Source organism: Manis pentadactyla, chromosome 7 (assembly GCF_030020395.1).
Source record: "Manis pentadactyla isolate mManPen7 chromosome 7, mManPen7.hap1, whole genome shotgun sequence".
In the NCBI taxonomy this organism is placed as follows: Eukaryota; Metazoa; Chordata; class Mammalia; order Pholidota; family Manidae; genus Manis; species Manis pentadactyla.
In genome coordinates, this window is record NC_080025.1 from 3853180 (window position 1) to 3870852 (window position 17673).

At 40.1% G+C, this 17673-nt stretch overlaps 1 protein-coding gene across 2 annotated transcripts in view; it reads left to right on the forward strand.

Moving 5' to 3' along the window:
- Positions 1-17673, forward strand: part of AGPAT5 (1-acylglycerol-3-phosphate O-acyltransferase 5) — a 33424-nt gene that overhangs the window by 2849 nt on the left and 12902 nt on the right. Inside the window, exons 2-5 of one of the 2 annotated variants that reach the window (XM_036898194.2) lie at positions 5743-5812; positions 7130-7245; positions 9676-9765; positions 13908-13998. In XM_036898194.2, coding sequence (XP_036754089.2) covers positions 5743-5812; positions 7130-7245; positions 9676-9765; positions 13908-13998 — 367 coding nt within the window. Of the gene's footprint in view, positions 1-5742; positions 5813-7129; positions 7246-9675; positions 9766-13907; positions 13999-17673 lie in introns of those variants that run through there. The other variant, XR_005027310.2, reaches the window with a different exon arrangement.

Consider the following 17673-nt stretch of genomic DNA (forward strand, 5'->3'; position numbering starts at 1 on the left):
CCCAAATTCAAAATCTTAACAAATGCAAAGACCCTTTTTCCAAATAAGGTACCACTCACAGGTCCCAGGTTTAGGACAGACCCCTCTTTTTTGGAGTCACCATTCAGCTGAGCAGGGTAATCACTCCTTAGTTCTGCCTATTCAGTGCCTTCCTATTGTTTCTTAGGTTGACTTTTCCTTATTTATTTAGGGGAATAAATTCTATGTATTAAAACATTGCGGTCTCTACTCTCTTAACATGCTGAAGTAAAGGGAGCCTGGTTCTTTATGCCAAGGCTACTTCCAAAATACTTTCCCATAAGCCTTTAGTTCCTTATTTACAAATTGTTCACATATCCCTCAAATAGAACATGTACTTGTCTTATTATCAGAACCAATCTGCTGGCTGTATAACAAGCAACTTTTTATTCATGTGTTGGTGTTCTTTTAATTCTTAATTGATTCTTACATTATCATCTTGTGACAGCTTGCAAAAAAAAAACCCAACCCCTCCAAAAAAAAAAAACCAAAGGAAAAAAAAGAACTGAAAACCTGATAGATTACAGGTAATACAACTTCCAAACTAGGAATTATATACAGTATGGTGAATACGCTGGCATTTGGCTGTGTTCCCACTGTGAAGCCCGCCCAGGGTGAGGCCTTGAGTTTGTGCTGCAGGGAGGCTCAGCTGGGCCATGTGTGGATCTTGGAGCTGGAGTTTAAGGAAAACTCGCAGAAAGCTAAGAAGAAAGGGAACGTGCTGGCAGAAGGCATGGTTAGGACTCCTGTGGAGGGAGTGGTGGCAACTTGATACTCACCTGTAGCTGCAGGGAAATCTAGTTTTACTGTAGTTTCTGTCCTAGAATGTTGAGGAGGCTGCAAACCGTAATTGTCATAGTTATGATAGATAATGAAAAAATCTTCCTAAAGTACTGTTTGCAAGCTGTTAAAAACTAATGTAATTTTTTTCTAAATATCAGACTTCTTTGTATTTTTAAAAAATTTTCTGTTCTTTTTCCTCCTTCCAATGGAATACACTGAAAACCAATCATTTGTATTTGCAGGCCAAAAACATCCAGTGATATGATAACATGCTTCCTCATCCATACTAGTATTTTAGTCCCCATTTTTTTTATTGCTTTAATCAGTCAGTAACACTTGGAATTTACTTTAAAACATTTTGGGCTGATGGCTCTGTCTGCTAATTCTGTCTCCCCTAAATGATAACATGATACATTGTCATAATAAATGTGAAAATTGATATAAAATTAGGTTTCTAAGAGACCTGCTTCAAGTGTAAAATAGTTCAAAATCACTGGAAACAAGATAAAGAATTTAAGTCTTAGCTTCTCTGTAAGTCATTTAATTAACACATTATTTCAGGTTCCTCAGAAGTAGGCAAGGCCTTCATATCTAGAGACCATTTTTAACTGGTTCTTTCTTCCTGTACAGCTGTTTCATCAAAAACAGTCTGAAACTCTTAATGAGTTAAATTTGAATTCTGTGTCTTGCTCTAAAGGCCTCTAAACTAGTAGAATGAAATGTGTTCATTTAGAATCAGGGAAGAGACCTCTTGTCTACTCAGATATCACTAGTCCTAAAGAGAATGTAAGTTGTTGGTTGTGTCCCTAATTCTCTTTTTCTCATATTTATCATCCATGTGAAGACCTTAAGAGACCTTAGGCCACTTCCTTCAGTTTAGCTGGGAGTAATAGAGCTGGGCACAGGTCCATGTGCGCCTGCATTTGCTTTTAAACAGTGACACAAGCCTTCAGTAAAAGGAAATGAAACATTTCCCAATCAAATATGATTCCAGTCTAACAAAATTTAAGTCTGGCTAGGGAATAGACTTAGAAGAAGATCTCAGAGTAATATACTCAGATCCTTGTTTTTGCAGTTTCTATAAATATAAATCCTGTGAGCAAAACAGTTATTTTAGATTGCATTTGTGTAAGATGGTTTTTAATGCCTTAGTTTCTATTTTAAATCACAGATGTAGTAAAACATTCAAACCACTCCCAAAATTTTTTGAGAAAGCTCAAGTTCCCCTTGCCTACACACATCTTTCCCTGGTATGCAGTAATTTTGTGTGTAACTTTAGATTACATTCAAGAGCTTTTAAATAAATATGTGAATTGTAGGAAGACTCCTCCATTAAATTAGCCTCTTGGATGGGTTTTACAGTAGCACTAAATATATTTATAACCTCTGGGACACCTGTGTGCTATATGATGGAAAGCAATGGAAAATGTGAATCTGTAGACATAATTTACTTTCCCTCTTTGGTAGATTTCTAATTTGTGAGCTGAATAACCTGAGAATTGACTTCTTAAGTGGAATTAGAGGTTAATTTTTCCTTTAGTATTTTCTCATTTTATATGGTTTCTTAAACAGGTTGATATTAATCTGGTCCAAAACTAATAACTTCTCAGTAAGGAGTCCCTAGAACCTACTTTTCATGGATTCATTCAATATTGGATGTGCACCTTGTTCCAGGGCCTGTGCCAGACGCTCAGTGAAGTGAAAGAAAACAGGGACAAGGTCTCTGCCCTCAAGGAGCTCACCTTCCAGCAGGACCAGAAATAACAAGGAGATGTGTTCTGGGAGGTGGTTAACCCAGTGGTTGGGGTGAGTGTTTGGGGAAGCTTCCCTGAGCAAGTGACATTTGCGTGGAGCTCTGCCAGAGGGCCACTTGGGGAGGGATTATAGTAATCCAGGCGAAAGATGATAGTCAGAGAAGTAGAAAGTGGACAAGAATGAAAAGCATCCCGGGTCTGTTTTAGATATAGCTGATCAGAGTTTGTGATTCGACATGGAAGGAAAAGGAGAGGAACATGGGAGGAAAAGGTTTGTAACAAGTTCAGCATTTAATGAGTGCCAACTGTGTGCCAAGCATTGTTCTATATGTGAGTCATTTCACTGTTAGAAGGTAGGCACCATTCTTCTCATTTTACAGATGAGAGAACTGAGGCATGAGTCTAACATCAGGGTCCATTTTCTGAAGATGCTTTGCTAGGTGGTGTGGTTACGTTTGCTGAAGTGAGATCGCCACTGTCAAGGTGTCGCTGGGAGAAGGTGGGCAGACAGGCACACTGGAGGGTAACACTACCATTGGAGGGTTTGCTTTATTGGCTTTGTGACCCAGGTAGCAGCTTAGCTGGGGCTATGCAAGGAGGCTGTATCAGTTATGAACTGCCTTGAATGTTTACTTCAAACAGGAGTAAGTAACTTGGTGCGTTTAGGAAAAAGGTTCTCAGTAACTGTATAAAAATGAAGACTCCTAAACGTGACATTCAAGGCTGACTAAATTCTGCCCTGGTCAACTTCTCCATTTATTGATTTCACTGTATCCCACCTGCTGCTTCCTTCCCAGCCCCCCAAAATTACTAGTATAGTCTCATCAATGTATCTTTGGCCTGCGCTTCTCTGTATACTTTCTTCCATTTTAAGCCAGCTTTCCCTTTCCCGATTTCAATGTCGAGATCACTTATATGTCACTTTAACATATGTGATATTAATGTAACATTAGCATACTTTTTATATTGTCCCCTTTATAAGATTGTAACTTTTTGGTGATGGCCATAAGGGGAGAATGAACTCACTTGATTTTTCCCTTTTAACAAAAGGCAGAGCTCTCCACAGGGATGCTGGTCTGTGTTTCTCCAGAAACGTGGATGGATCTCACTTCCAGGGGGATGGTTCGTGATAACCTTACTGGTTCACAGGTTTTGTTCCGACAGGGTCTACAGGTCTAGTGAGTCACATCACATTCTTTACTAGATGAAAGAGGGGGAGGAAACACGAACTGTGCTCCCAGGAGGAAGGCTGACAAGGAGCACAAGGCCTTCTGAGGGGAATTTCGGGGACAGCCAGCAACAGAGGAGACTTGTTTACTTGTCAGTAAATCCCTGTGCTTTTCGCCGTTTTTGAAGCCATGCACTTCTCTGAGGTTTATTTGGTTTCCCGTGTTCCTCTGGGAGAATCAGCAGTGAAAGCCCACGTGAGCAAGTGTTGCCTGGTTATTTTCAGGGGCTGAGTCCGTGTGTAAGTGTAAGTGACATTTGCAGGGCAGCTTTCCTCTGTCCCGTCTCTGAGAATTCCAGCAGCCGAAACGAATGAGAGCCATGATACCTGGGAAGGAGCATTGGGTTAAGTGCTAGCCCCGTGCTAGGCACTAGCCGTTTCGATTGATAAAACCATCTCTACTCTCAACACACACACACATGGACGGCATCAGGATAGAAAAGTCAGTTTAAAAAAAGCAAGGTATGGTGAGATAACATTACAAAGTAAAGGAACCAAGCTGAGGAAATGCAGGAGTAATGCACCGAATCCAAGCAGCTACTCACCATTTGGAGGTTGTGCTTCTATGGTGGGTGGTCCACCCACGTTAAATCCCATCGGTGAATGCCAGCTCCTGAATGTGTACATACCGCTTTGCTCCCCCTCTTAATTTGTGTTTCGGCAGGAACACAAATTATGCAGGAAATTGCATTTGTTTTCTAGGCAATTACTTTAAGGGCAAAGAAAAACCCTTACTTTTCAGTGTGCTTCCTAAATGATCTAACTGGCATGTTCCCTACACTGGCCATCCTTAACGCTAGGTTGTAATTCCCCTGTCGTCTAATTCCATTTATTCACAGAGATGTTGGGTTAATGTCTTTTTCTTTACTCTCTTGCTAAGATATTAATGAGTAGTGTCGTGACCAAAAGGTAATCTCTCTGTGTATCTAAAAAGTTAGCTCTAAAAAGCATTAGCTAATTCCTAATATTGAATAATCCTTGATAAGATACAGAAATAAAAATGCCTTGGATAAAAGAATACCAGTTAGCAATCCTTTCTTTTGAAGTCTTTAAAAACGTATTTCTAATTTCTTTAAATAATTGATTGTGAAATATTTAAGACATACAAAACTCCTGAAAGACTCATAGTGAGCATCTGTGTCTGCCCCACCCAGCTTGAACATAAACGCGCCCCACCCAGCTTGAGCATAAACGCGTCTGCTGGAGCCGAGCCCTCCCGGGTGCCGCCCCGTCCTGCCAGTCCTTCCTGGACGCCGCCTCACCCTGAGCTCTGGTCTTCACAGACACACAGAGTCCTGACCATGGAATCCTGTTTCCCCATTACTTCCAGAGGAGTCTGCATCTTTGGTTTGGTGTTCAGAAGACTTCCGACACTCGGGTTCGGATCTGCCTTTGGTCTGCGTGCAGCCTGTGCTGACCACTGCCCAGTGTCCCCAGCAGGCCTCAGACGCGGCCACTTCCCTTTCCTCGTTCATCTTTCCGTGAACATTCTTCCTTCATCACAGCTACTGAAATCACACCTCACGTATACAGCTTCTGCTCTGCCAATGACAGTTCTTTAAAACAAAATGTACTGTTTTTTCATAAGATTTGCATTAGGTCTCATTATAGTTACTGTATACATGCCTGTCTGTTCCATCACAGTGCAAGCTCTTGGAAGGAAGGTTATCTTGTGGAGAGTGTTTCAGATAATGTCAGTAAATACGTAGGGTATTTTTCTCAGGATATTGAACATTCTGTTTCACTTTATGACCATTAACCTGCCCTGCATTTAACTTCTTTTTAAACATGTGTCATTTATGATCTCTAAGGCTCCTAAGAGAAGTCTTAATTTTTTATTCATCACAGATGGAAATATTCTGTACGGTGGTCAATTTTTTTACTTTGTCCTATTTTATACATTACCGTAGTACATGTTTTAAAATACCAAAGTAATGTTGCTTTTCTTTTGTCTTTTAGATATTGCTATATGGAGATTTGCCAGAAAATAAAGAAAATATAATATATTTAGCAAATCATCAATCCACAGGTTTGTATTTCATTTACATGAAACAGGTTTCTCTACAGAAGGTACACAGGTTCTTATATATTTAAATTAAATTACTTTTGTTACCAATAAAACAAGAATTTTCACTGGAGGTATTAGGTATGACCTTGTATTTTTGTGATTTTACCTTTTTTGGAAAGTCAGGAATGTGAAAGCTATGAATTTTCCTTACCTTCTCCTGATGGGTGTAAATAAGCTATTTTCTTTCTTTTATTCTGTTTCTTTGTATACATCTTTAGTCTGTGCATTCTTCCTTTTGTAGGTTCTGTTTCTGGAAGTGGAATTGGGTGGGGCAAAGTGTACATACATTTTATATTTCTGATTGTTAAACTGCAGAAAGGCTGTGCCAGTAAGTGAGCCCCTATTTCCTAAACACACGTTCTGCCCTAACGTCCGCGGCTGCTATTCCGTCATAGAATCGCATAAGACCCTGGTGTCCAGTACAGTGCAGTGTGCACTTTAAATTAGGTTAAACTACTTTTTTTAAACACTTTTTATTTTGAAATAATTATATATACACAAGAATTTGCAAAAATAGTACATAGAAGTCCCATGACCCCTTTACCAAGTCTCCCAGTGGTGATATCTTCTGTAACTGTTGTACAGTATCAAAGCCAAGAAATCGACGTTGGTGAGGGCACTTTTTTGTTCTCCAAAGAATTCAAACAAAATCCCTTTTCATATATTTTCCCAAACCTGTAACTGCTTTGGATACACACTTCCTCAATTTCGTTTTTATTGCCTTAAAAACTATAGCACCCAGAGGTTCAAAGCTAAAAACAACCTGATCAATGATAATACCTTCATGGAAAACCACTTAGGCCCGTGGCTGCCCTTTATCTTCTGCTGGTCGACCATGTCTCTTCATTTTGTGGTTTATATTACTACCAATCCCATAGCTGAGGTAAAGAAAGACACAGAAGTTGAAATACATTTCTCTCAAGTTAGCTTATTAATGATCATACTCAGTTTTATGGGACAAGAGTTGACTCTACAGAGGTTTGATAAGAATTTTGATGTGTCTGTGTATCTCCCTGATTTAGTAACATAACTGGCCCAGACCACTGATTTAATTATGTTTAACTTTAGCAAAGCAGCCAGCTCTGTGGTCAGTGTCCACTTCTCACCCTGGCCTGAAAAGCAGCCTGCCTTCTTCCTGTATTTTGATTGTTTCTCAGACATATCAGGCTTTCTGCTCCCAACACAACCCTGCTATTCCTGCTTTTCCTGGTTCTGTGAAGGGAAGGCTGGGGTTCACACATGGATCACTTGTGCACTAACAGAGGTCTGTCCTTGCAGTTGACTGGATCATCGCCAATATCTTGGCCGTCAGGCAAAACGCTCTAGGACACGTGCGCTATGTGCTGAAGGACCGGCTGAAGTGGCTTCCGTTGTATGGGTGTTATATTTCTCAGGTAACTTTTTTCCACACTTTGTCCTTTAAAATAAGTACCAAGACTTCTGCCAGCTCCCCTTCTCCCACCACCACCCAAAAGCAGGTGTGTTAGGAACCTTACTAATGTGTTAAATTAAAAACAAAATAAGTATGATGGAGAGCATTTGCTCATTTAAGCCTTTGAAGATAACTAGAGGTGGTGTGACAGTTGTGATTGGCCTCGTTCAGTCTCAGATATATTTGTATATCATATGTATTATGTTATATGCATATATTGTACACATACTATAAGTGCCCTTTTCATGTTCTTGTGTATTAAAACTCGTGATATTTTAAGTAGATCATAGGTGAGTATTAGGTAATATATGAGTTAAAAATGATAATTCTTGTTTTCATTGAAAGTGAAGCTTTTTCTCCCAGTGGTATTTTTACATTTTTGTTTGTGTTCATTACCTCTCCCTTTATTACTTTAAACACAAGAGTCTCAATTACACTTCAGCAATATTTAAAAGAAAGTATTTTGGACTTCATTAGTCCTTCCTATAAAATGACGAACATGCCTATGAAGTCTAAGTGATTTTACAGCAAACATAGTTGCTTGACAGTTAAGGCAGCTCGAGGCCAGCTTAAAGCTGAGAAGCAGGAGGGGAGACCAGTGGTCTGTCTGAGACTCTGTCGCCTTGGTTCCGTGACCGGAGCCCCAGTGGGTACAGGTTTGTATGTGGAGGGAAGAATATACTCATGAACAGATTGTATGATGTTTTGGAATTGTGGAGGAATAGCAGACTAAATGACCTTTTGAATGAAAAGGCAATTTACATCTTCCTCTCCATTTCTAGCCCAAATCTCTCTGTCCTTCCCACCTCCCTGTCCTCCTCACCACCTCCCTGTCGTTAAGGCAGTTTCTTTAGTCTGAGATCAATACCCTTTTATTCTGCCTCTAAGGCCCAGTTTAGACGCCATTCTGAAACCCTTCCCAAGGCAGTTATTGTCTGTCCTCCATCCTGCTTTTGTTTTTGGTTTCTCTTTATTATAACACTTACGGAATTCTCTTTATATCAGACTTGTATACATATTTCACTTTCCCACTAATCATTAGCTCTTTAAGGAAGGATACCTGGTCTTCACATCTGTAGCTTCCATATGCCTGGGACAGACCCAGATGTTTTTGAACCAAAATAGATTTTAATAAGCAAGTTAAACGACAGGGAAGAAATAGCACGTACAGGGCAGGCATAATGTCTCTTAAAACTTGGGGAAGTCTCGCCCTGCAGCCGGGCACAGTGTGGCTGTGCATCCTCAAGAGCCGGGGAGGCAGTCGTTCTCCTAAGGCTGTCTATTCGGGTGACAGCGAGACACCTTCTGTAAAGCAGTTTGAGCTTCTGGTCTGCACTCCGCAAGCCAGTTCATGTGCACGGAACCACAGCCAGAATGGCCGGCCACCTCGCTTCCTCTCCGGTGCTGTCCCCCGTCCCCTGCTTGCTTTCTCCGTCCACTTCCTTTTACTCGAGTTGTCAGTAAAGTCGAAGTTCAGCCTCGGTTTTACAGATGGGCTCAGATTAGCACAGGGTGCATATAAATTGCTGACTTGATGCAAAATTTCACTGATGTGCACTTAGGAAGTTCAGTTAAAGATACCTTAATTTTTATGAATGTGCCTCTCTCAGTCGGCTATGGCAGCCATAACAAAACACTACATACTGGGTGGCTTAATCAACAGGAGTTTGCCTTCCCACAGTTCTGGAGGCTGGAAGGCTCAGATCAAGGGTCAGCAGGATTGCTGTCCTGAGGCCTCTCCTTGGCGTGCAGGTAGCCGTGTCCTGGTGTCTGCCCTCTGTGTGTGCACACATTGGTGTCCCAATCCCCTCTGCTTATAAGGCAGCAGTCCTGGGCTTAGGGCCCACCCTTTACTGCATTTAAACTTAATTGCCTTCCAAAAGGCCCCATGTCCAAATAGCTTCACTTTAGAACTTCAGCATACAAATATGGGGAACGTAATTCTGTCTGTAACAGGGCTCCACAAGTGTCTGCAGGTACATCAGTTTTTAAGATCCCCAAAGATCATAAATAATGACATTTTAAGGACACTTTTTACTAATTCTTTAATAAATTAATCGTTGGAAAAATATAGAGCTAGGATCCATGTGATTGAGTTTATGATTTGAAAAGAGTAATTTTAAGGAAGAAACCATTTTTATTTTAACTGTCAATAAAACTAAATGTTCATGTATTTTCCAATACAGTGTAATGTGCAGTTCTATGTGAATTATGCTGAAAAACAGAATTTTCAGCTAACTGTTCTCTAGATGCTAATAAATGAATGTATTAAATATAGCTTAATTCCTAAAATGTAATTTTATTCTCTACCCTTCGGGAGCAAAGTTACTTTGATGACTGGTGTTGGCTATTTTAATAAATACTTTTTTCCCCAATCTTTTTTACATGGCAGCATGGGGGAATCTATGTGAAGCGAAGTACCAAATTTAATGAAAAGGAAATGAAAACAAAGCTGCAGAGATATGTGGACGCCGGGACACCAGTAAGAATGTTCTCATTTTTATTGTCCTTATCAACTCTCACTTTTAAGTCAAAGAATTAAATTAGAATTTAAGAATTGTTTTGGAGCTACATTATCACATGTGTAATAAATAATTCAGTTTTATGGAGGTACCAGAAGCCTCTAAACTTAGGAAGGGAGTTCCTTCTGGCTGTGAGGGAGAGACCGCTGCCCACCTCCTCCTCTCTGTAGTACTGGGCGCTGTTCAAGAGGAAGCAACAACTCTTGTCAGTGTCAATTTGGATCGCTTATACATACTGAGGCATTGGAAAAGCCAGAGAAGGTATGAATACCCACAAAGAATCACTCAACGTAAATACTTTTTCATAAACCTTTGTTCCCCAAGAAGGAACTCTCCATGTTGGCTTTGAAGAACGCTGGTTGCTGCCCGTGGCAGTGGCCTGGCTGCTCCAAGGACCGGGGCGTGCTGTCCTGTGGCTCAGGAACGGCTCCCCCTCCACCTTCTTTGCTGCCTCTCCTCTGGCCTTCTCTCACCTCTCTTTTCTCCTCCTCGCTACATCGGGGCTCCTACGGCAGCCAGAGCTCATATCTACAGACTGGTTCTCACTCAGCTGAGCAAGTGCCCTTCAGGCATCGTGCTGACAGCCAGCCCTAGCTGCTCTTACGTCATGGAATTTCAACGTCCCATTTGGGGATGTCCTGGGGTAGACTGTGGTGAGATTGACATGCCCCCTTATCCTGTCCCTGCTCACCCTGAGAACAAGGCCCAGCCTTTTGAAAGTCTGGTCTCTAGCAGTTTGTGTACAGGCATACCTTGTTTAATTGCGCTGCCCACAGACACTGCATTGTTTACAGATTGAAGGTGTGTGGCAGCCCCGTGTCGAGCAAGTCTAGTGGCACCATTTTTCCATCAGCATTCACTTGGCTTCTGTGTCACATTTTGGTAATTCTTGCAACATTTCACATTTTTCATGTTACATTTCTTGTACTGATCTGTGATCAGGATTACAACTTGCTGAAACTCAAGTGATGGCTAGCATTTTGTAGGAATAAAGTGTTGTTTTAATTAAGGTATATACATTGGCTTTTTAGCATAATGCTCTTGCACACTTAATAGACTACAGTGTAGTGTAAACATGACTTTTATAAGTACCAGGAATGGAACAGAACCCACAGTATCTCTAAGGTGTGCCTGTATTTGAGCAGAATTGGGCTCACTGTTTATAGACCGAACAGGTTGGCAATATGTATGTACACTTTGTTTTAAAAATCATCTGAAGCTTTGGCATCAATGGACACTTTAAAGCGTCCATCCAGCTTCTCCCGTCTAGCTGTCTTCCTGCTGTAGGTGTTGGAGATGCCAAACGCCACCCACAGTCCCGTCTGACATGGGCTTCCCCGTGCTCCCCACCCGCACCGAGTGAACACGGCTGTCAGTGCTGAGCTCGAGAACCTCTTCTCTACAGGTTACATGTCCTGCAGTCTCTGGCTGCCTTCAGGAGTCTCTGTTTTTGGTTTGCAGCAGTTTTAGTATTACAGCCCCAAGTGTGACCTCTTTCTCCTACGTTGTCATCCTTGTTGGTTTTTTCTGAGCTTGGGTTTGTGGTTCGGTGTTTGCCATTAATTGTGGAACATTTTGGCTATCATTTCTTTAAATGTCATTCCTATCTTGTCTCTTCTCTTACAAAGATGGAGGAAACTATCATAAAACTTGTTAAATAACTTTAGCCACTGGTGCTGAGTGGACAAATACTGACCAAGATGTCTGGCTGTGGGCCCCTTATGCCCAGATCAGCCTTTTCCAACTCCAGGAGTAAATCTCATCATTCAGAGATGGAAGCTGATGACTGTGTTGCTATTTCAGAGTCTGTTTCTATTTTCTGCAGTATCTGTTTCTTGGTGAGGTCTGGCTCCCTTTTGTACCTGGCTGCCAATTTATGACTTCTAGTAGTGGTAAAACACTGGGAGCCTAGTTTTGATTATAGGTTCTGGTTAGCTGGTCTTTGTCAGGTAGTAGGTGACAGAAGGGGTGGGCTCTTCTGTATATTGCCATTTACATTAGTCTCTTGACTTGGTGATTCTGTGACCTTTCTTTTGGAGTACCTGTATCTTCGCTACCAAATTATAAGACATTGCAGGACATAGGTTTACCTGCAAATGTACCTCCTCAGAATATTCCTGCACAAGTCTTTGCATCTGTGACTTGCCTTTTCATATTCATAACAGTGTCTTGAAAAACAAAAGTTTAAAAGTTTTTGTTTAAGTCTTAATTTATTTTTTTCTCTTAACATTTCTGCTTTTTGCATCTTATTTTAGAAGTCTTTGCCAAACTTGAGGTTACTAAGATTTTCTCCCATGCTTTCTTTTGCAATTTTTGTAGTTTTAGTTTTACATATAGATCTGTGATCCATTTTGAGTTAATTTTTGCATATGGTTTAAGATCAGAGTTATTTTTAAATATGGACATCCATCACCACTTAGCAAAAAGGTCATCCTGATTCCCATTGCTTGAAATAAATTGATTGCCTGTACATAGGTCTATTTCTGGACAATTTATTCTGTCCCATTGATCTATATATGTAACCCCATGCCAATCCCACACAGTTTTGAAATTTGGTGTCATTAAATCTTCTAAGTGTGTTGTTCTTCAAAGTTGTTTTGACTATTTTAGGTCCTTCACATTTTCATATAAATAACAGAATCAGCTCATCAATTTCTACATAAAACCTTGCTGCATTTTTTATTTGGATTGTACTGAATCTGTAGATCAACCTGGAAAGAACTGATGCCATAGTATTTCATCTTTGGATCTATGAACATGGTTTATGTTTCTCTATTTAATTCTTCAGTTTCTTTCAGCAGTGTTTTATAGTTTTTTTAGTGCACAGGTTTACATAACTTTTGCCAAATTTGTCCAAATTTGCTCTTATAGGTGGCATTTTTTAATTTTATTTTTTGATTGTTGATAGCATCTAGACGTAAAATTGATTTTGTTATTGATTTCTTTGTTCTATAACCTTGCTAAACTTACTTATTATCTAGTAACTTGTTAAAAAAATATTTCTTAGGACTTCCTGCATAGACAGTCCATGTCATTTTCCCTCAGTCTGGATATCTTTTATCTTTTTTCTTGCCTAAATGCCCTGGCGAGAAAATCTGGTGGCACCTTGGCTAGAACTGGTGAGCGCGGACCCCATCGTGTCCCCCGCTGTGGAAGAAGCAGTCGTCCCCGCAGCGCCCCCCCGTCTGAGTCCTGTCTTCCATTCGAACGTCCCTCTTCTTATTCTCCTTCGTTACACCTGGTTGTTTTTCTTCATACACATATAAGTGCACTTACATTTTTTTATTTGTTTAATTACTTTTTCTGACATGTCCCTAAAGACCATGTCTGCTTCATTATCCTATTCATATGCCTGGCACATAATAGGAGTACTAGAACTATTTCTCGAATAAACCTGAATGAATAATTCTCTCTTGCTTTCTTGCCAACCATCAATATTCTTTTATGCATGTAAGAGACATAAAATAAAAGCTTAGACTAATCGATTACTTAGTAAACATCCAGCTTAACGTTCTCTTTTATTTATAATTACAGTATTTTAATTTAGAAGCTGCCTGTAGAGTCATTTAAAATGCATTAAGGCAGTTCTGTAAAATAACAATACTGTGTGAATCTTCTGAAATATGAACACTGCCTTTTATAGAGTGGAAATTTAGGTGTTTATATATGGTTTCCTCAAATGAGATGTATTTTTATTGATGTATTGATACTTAGGGACACTGATGTCTAAAACTTGTACCTTTTAAAATGTCATTTTGCAGAATCCTAGGGAAAAAAATATTTTTTATTAATTGAGGCTTCATTAGTGTTAGCATTTCATGGCAAAATTTGTAGTGAATATTAGCATGTAATTATGAATGTTAGATTGTTGAGCAACCTAGAATGTAAAACTGCACTTCAAATATAGTCCATGTTATGTTAAGACTTAATTGAATTTTTGCATTTTTGTTGCTCTGCTTAAAATCAAGGTGATATGTAAAATGAAATGTGATTTTCCCACTGTATGAAATACTGTCTTAGCATCAATAGGCTTCGCATTGGCACATGAACAACGGCAGCAAAGCTCACATAAAACAAACCAGATTTTCCCTATTTTTCACAGATGTATCTTGTGATTTTCCCAGAAGGAACAAGATATAATCCAGAACTAAAAAAAGTCATTTCAGCTAGTCAAGCATATGCTGCTCAAGAAGGTAAGTAAAAATTTGACTGTATTTGAAAAAATAAATTTTAACAATAATGAATGACATTTTGATTTTTTGTTTCTGGAGAAAATATTTATGTTTTACAATTGAAATGAATGAATGCATTCATTTGTTCGATGAATATATGTATTCTCTCTTACGACATGAAGTTTATTCTTGTTAATTCACGTGCATACTATTACATGTGTCTTAAGAGATTAAATTCAGGTGCGTGCTACCATATATATTCCTTGCCATGGGTTTAGTTTAAGTCTATCTAGGTGCATGATTATGTCAGTGGACCCTTTTTATACAGTGTGGGCTCTAAGTAATGAAAAGAATTTCTGTTCTGTAGGTTCCAAGCCTAGTTTGGAATCTAAACTCTGACACTTACTAGCTGTGTGGTTGCAAGTTGCCCGATGCTGCTGAGCTTCAGCTTCGTTGCCTCTTAAAATACATACGCCCGAGTCTATGTAAGAATTAAATTGGAAGATACCTGAAGTTCCTCCTGCAGAACACAAAGCTGTTCGTAGTAATTGGAAGCTATTCATGAAACCAATAATAGGAGTGCTCTTAATATCCATATTTTAGAAAATTGGATACTGATACACTGACAAGCTTTTCAGTTTAACCAGACTGGGGAATTAACAGGAAACAGTGGCTTCAGGGTGTTCTCAAAGCTGTCGTTGAAGACTGACTGTGAGCTAGTGTATGATCTCCATACACCGATCAGGCACACATGGAGCAAACGCCAGAGTCCGCAGCGCTGTTCGTCTGCTCTGACCTGCGTGGTAACTCCTGCCCACATGCCACTAGTGCATCAGGGGAAACGAGTTTTTACTTCTGTAAATTTTATTTAAGTCACTGTGATCTGATAAGAAATTCTTGACACTTCGTCCTGGAAATTCCCTCCCTAGACATCTGTGGGGCTGTTTTTCCATTTTCCTCCTTCTCTGGTCTTGGTCTCCTTCCTAGCCTCCTCTTCTGCTTCATTCTTTCCTGTTCCACGTGTTCTTTCTGAGTCTGGCTTTGGCCTTTCATTCATTCTCCTGCCTTTGTTTTTCCTGGTGGCCTCCGGCTGCCATTTGTTTGGCTGCTGTTGACTCGCAGAAAGCTGCTCCCATCCATATCTCTGCGCCTGACTCTAGACCTATCTGTACAGTTGCCAAATAGAGAGCCTCATCGGACTGGCCCGAAGGCCTGTCTCAAACTCAGCATGTCAGAAACAGAATTCATCTTTCCACTCATACACTTGTATCTCCTACCTTAGTAACTGTGTCATTCAGTCTGAAACCTGGAGTCATCCTAGACTTTCCTTTTACCCACACGAACACCCAGTAAATCAGCAAAATCTAGAGTTTCTTTCTCCATTCCCTCAGTTACTGCCATACTTTAAAATCATTACTTCTTGTTTTTATTATCTGTTGCTACATGAAAAACAACCCAAGAATTTAGTGGCTTGGAACAGTTAGAATCATGTACCTGCTCACAGTCCCACACTGGCAGGGCCCAGCAGGGCGGCTCCTCTGTTCTGCGTGGTCAGCTGTAGTCTCTCACCTCACTGCACGCAGGCGGGAGCCGAACTGGGGCTCAGAGTCCAGGGCGACTTGCCCGGTGCGTGTCACGCGCTCCTTGGGTGAGAGGCTGCCAGCTAGGAGTGCTCAGCTAGGAAGGCTAGGCCTCTCTCTTTAAGGTTCTTTCCAGGGTTTCGTAGTGGTATTTATCAAGGATCACTCTTGACGCCAGTGTTTAGTCTTAGATGGACGTTACCGCTGGCTTTGGGTTGCATTCCCAAGCACGTTAGTTAAAGAACTTTAGACTGTTACTTAATTTCTTTTGTTCTATTTCTTATTTGTCAGCTAGGGATCATGCCTCCTTCATTGGGCTTTTGTGAGGGTCAGTGACAGTGTTTATAGAAAACCTGGAATGTAATATATATTTGCTAAGTCTTTACTGCTAATTTAGAAGGTAGAGGAAAGGGGCTGCTACAGGTAAGTCTACTTGATATTGGCAAAAATTGGTAGCTGATACCGAGGGATAAAACAAAGTGACTAATAAAACTGGACATAAGGACTCAAATCATTGCTGTTTTAGGTAACTTTGTAAAAGACAAACAAGGCTTACATCTTATAACCACATTCCTTTAAAAAATATTTACTACGAAGTACACATGAGTCCTTAGTCAGATAGTGGGTAAGAACACAGTATGTGATGTGTGACGTGAGGAGATGTGAGCAGTGTCAGGAACATGCCATGGGAGCTGAGGGAGTGGGAGCGAGGCGGCACCCCCTGAGTGAAGCAGGCCCTGTGTGTGGTGAGAGAGAGGAGGGATCTAGATGTAAGACACACTAGGAGCGAAGGCATGGAGCCTTGAGTGAATGGGGCGTGGGCAGTCAGCAAAGAGTTGTGATGGCTTTAAGCAAAAGGCAAGTGGAAAGGGCTGTGGGAATTCTGTAGGCCAAGTTGGGATGGGTATCATGGGAGGCATCAAATGCTCTCTTAGCTTAGTGGTCTGGACCTTTTTCTATGGTTGATTGAAAGTCATAAATAATATTCTTGTGAATTAGTTCATTAGGTTGTATTTAAGACATCATAGTCTTAATTTTGTTTTTCTAAAAACATTCTACAACAGAGCCAATAAAATGTTTTGAAAAAAAAGCCATGTCCAGATGGGGTTAGAGAATATTGCATTTTATATCCTCCCCATAGGGAGTTACAGTTCACATTTATGTGTTAGTCTCAGAAAAGTTCTACTGTAAAGATGCCTAATTTTGTTCAGTGAGCTGTTTCTCATTCTGTGTATTTTAGAAAGAAAACAAATTATCTGAAATTCTTAAACGTAATTAGGAATTTCATGAGATAAACTCTTAGGGTTTCAGGAAATTTCTGCTCTCCAGAATTATTCCTTCTCTAAAGAGCTAGATAGCTGATGTCTGACTTTAACAAATGTATATTTTACTCTTTGAAGCTTAAAATAGTTAATAGGTGAATCAGTTGTGAATTCCTGACACACTTGAGTACAGGCCTTACACCCACATTTTCAGTTTCTCTTGTATGTCATCTCCTATAACCAATTTGATTCTGTTTAGGAATTACCATTTTAGATAAGTTGAAAGGGAAACAAACATAACATTTGGGGGATTTTTTTTCCTTTTTATTTTCATGTTTATTGTAAAATCTGAGGCATTTTGTTATTAAATCAATTACATCTTGAAACATTTGTGTGTTTTACAAGCTGAACGGAGTTGAATTTGGGGAAAGTTTACTAGAATACTTTAGATCTGTATAGTTTCTGCTGATCTTATTTCTAATACAATAAAATATTCTACACTTAAATATTAACAAGTCTTTAATAAATTTCAAATACATAAAACATCCTTCTAAGATGGTACAGCTGACAGTAATGTCTTTTAGGAGTTTGTTAGGAAATAAAACATGATTGTATTCGTTATCTATCAACATGTAACAAATTATCTGCAACCTTAGTGGCTTAAGGCAACAGACCTTCACTCTTTCACAGGATCAGGTGAGCCGGGGTCCTGGTGTGGTCTGGCCGCAGGCTTCCTGCTCAGGGTAGGTCACAGGCTGCATCTGAGTACCTGCTGGGGCTGCAGTCATGCCACGGCCTGGGTGAGGACCAGCTTCCAAGTTCACTCACACGGTGCTCTTGGTTAATGTGAGGGC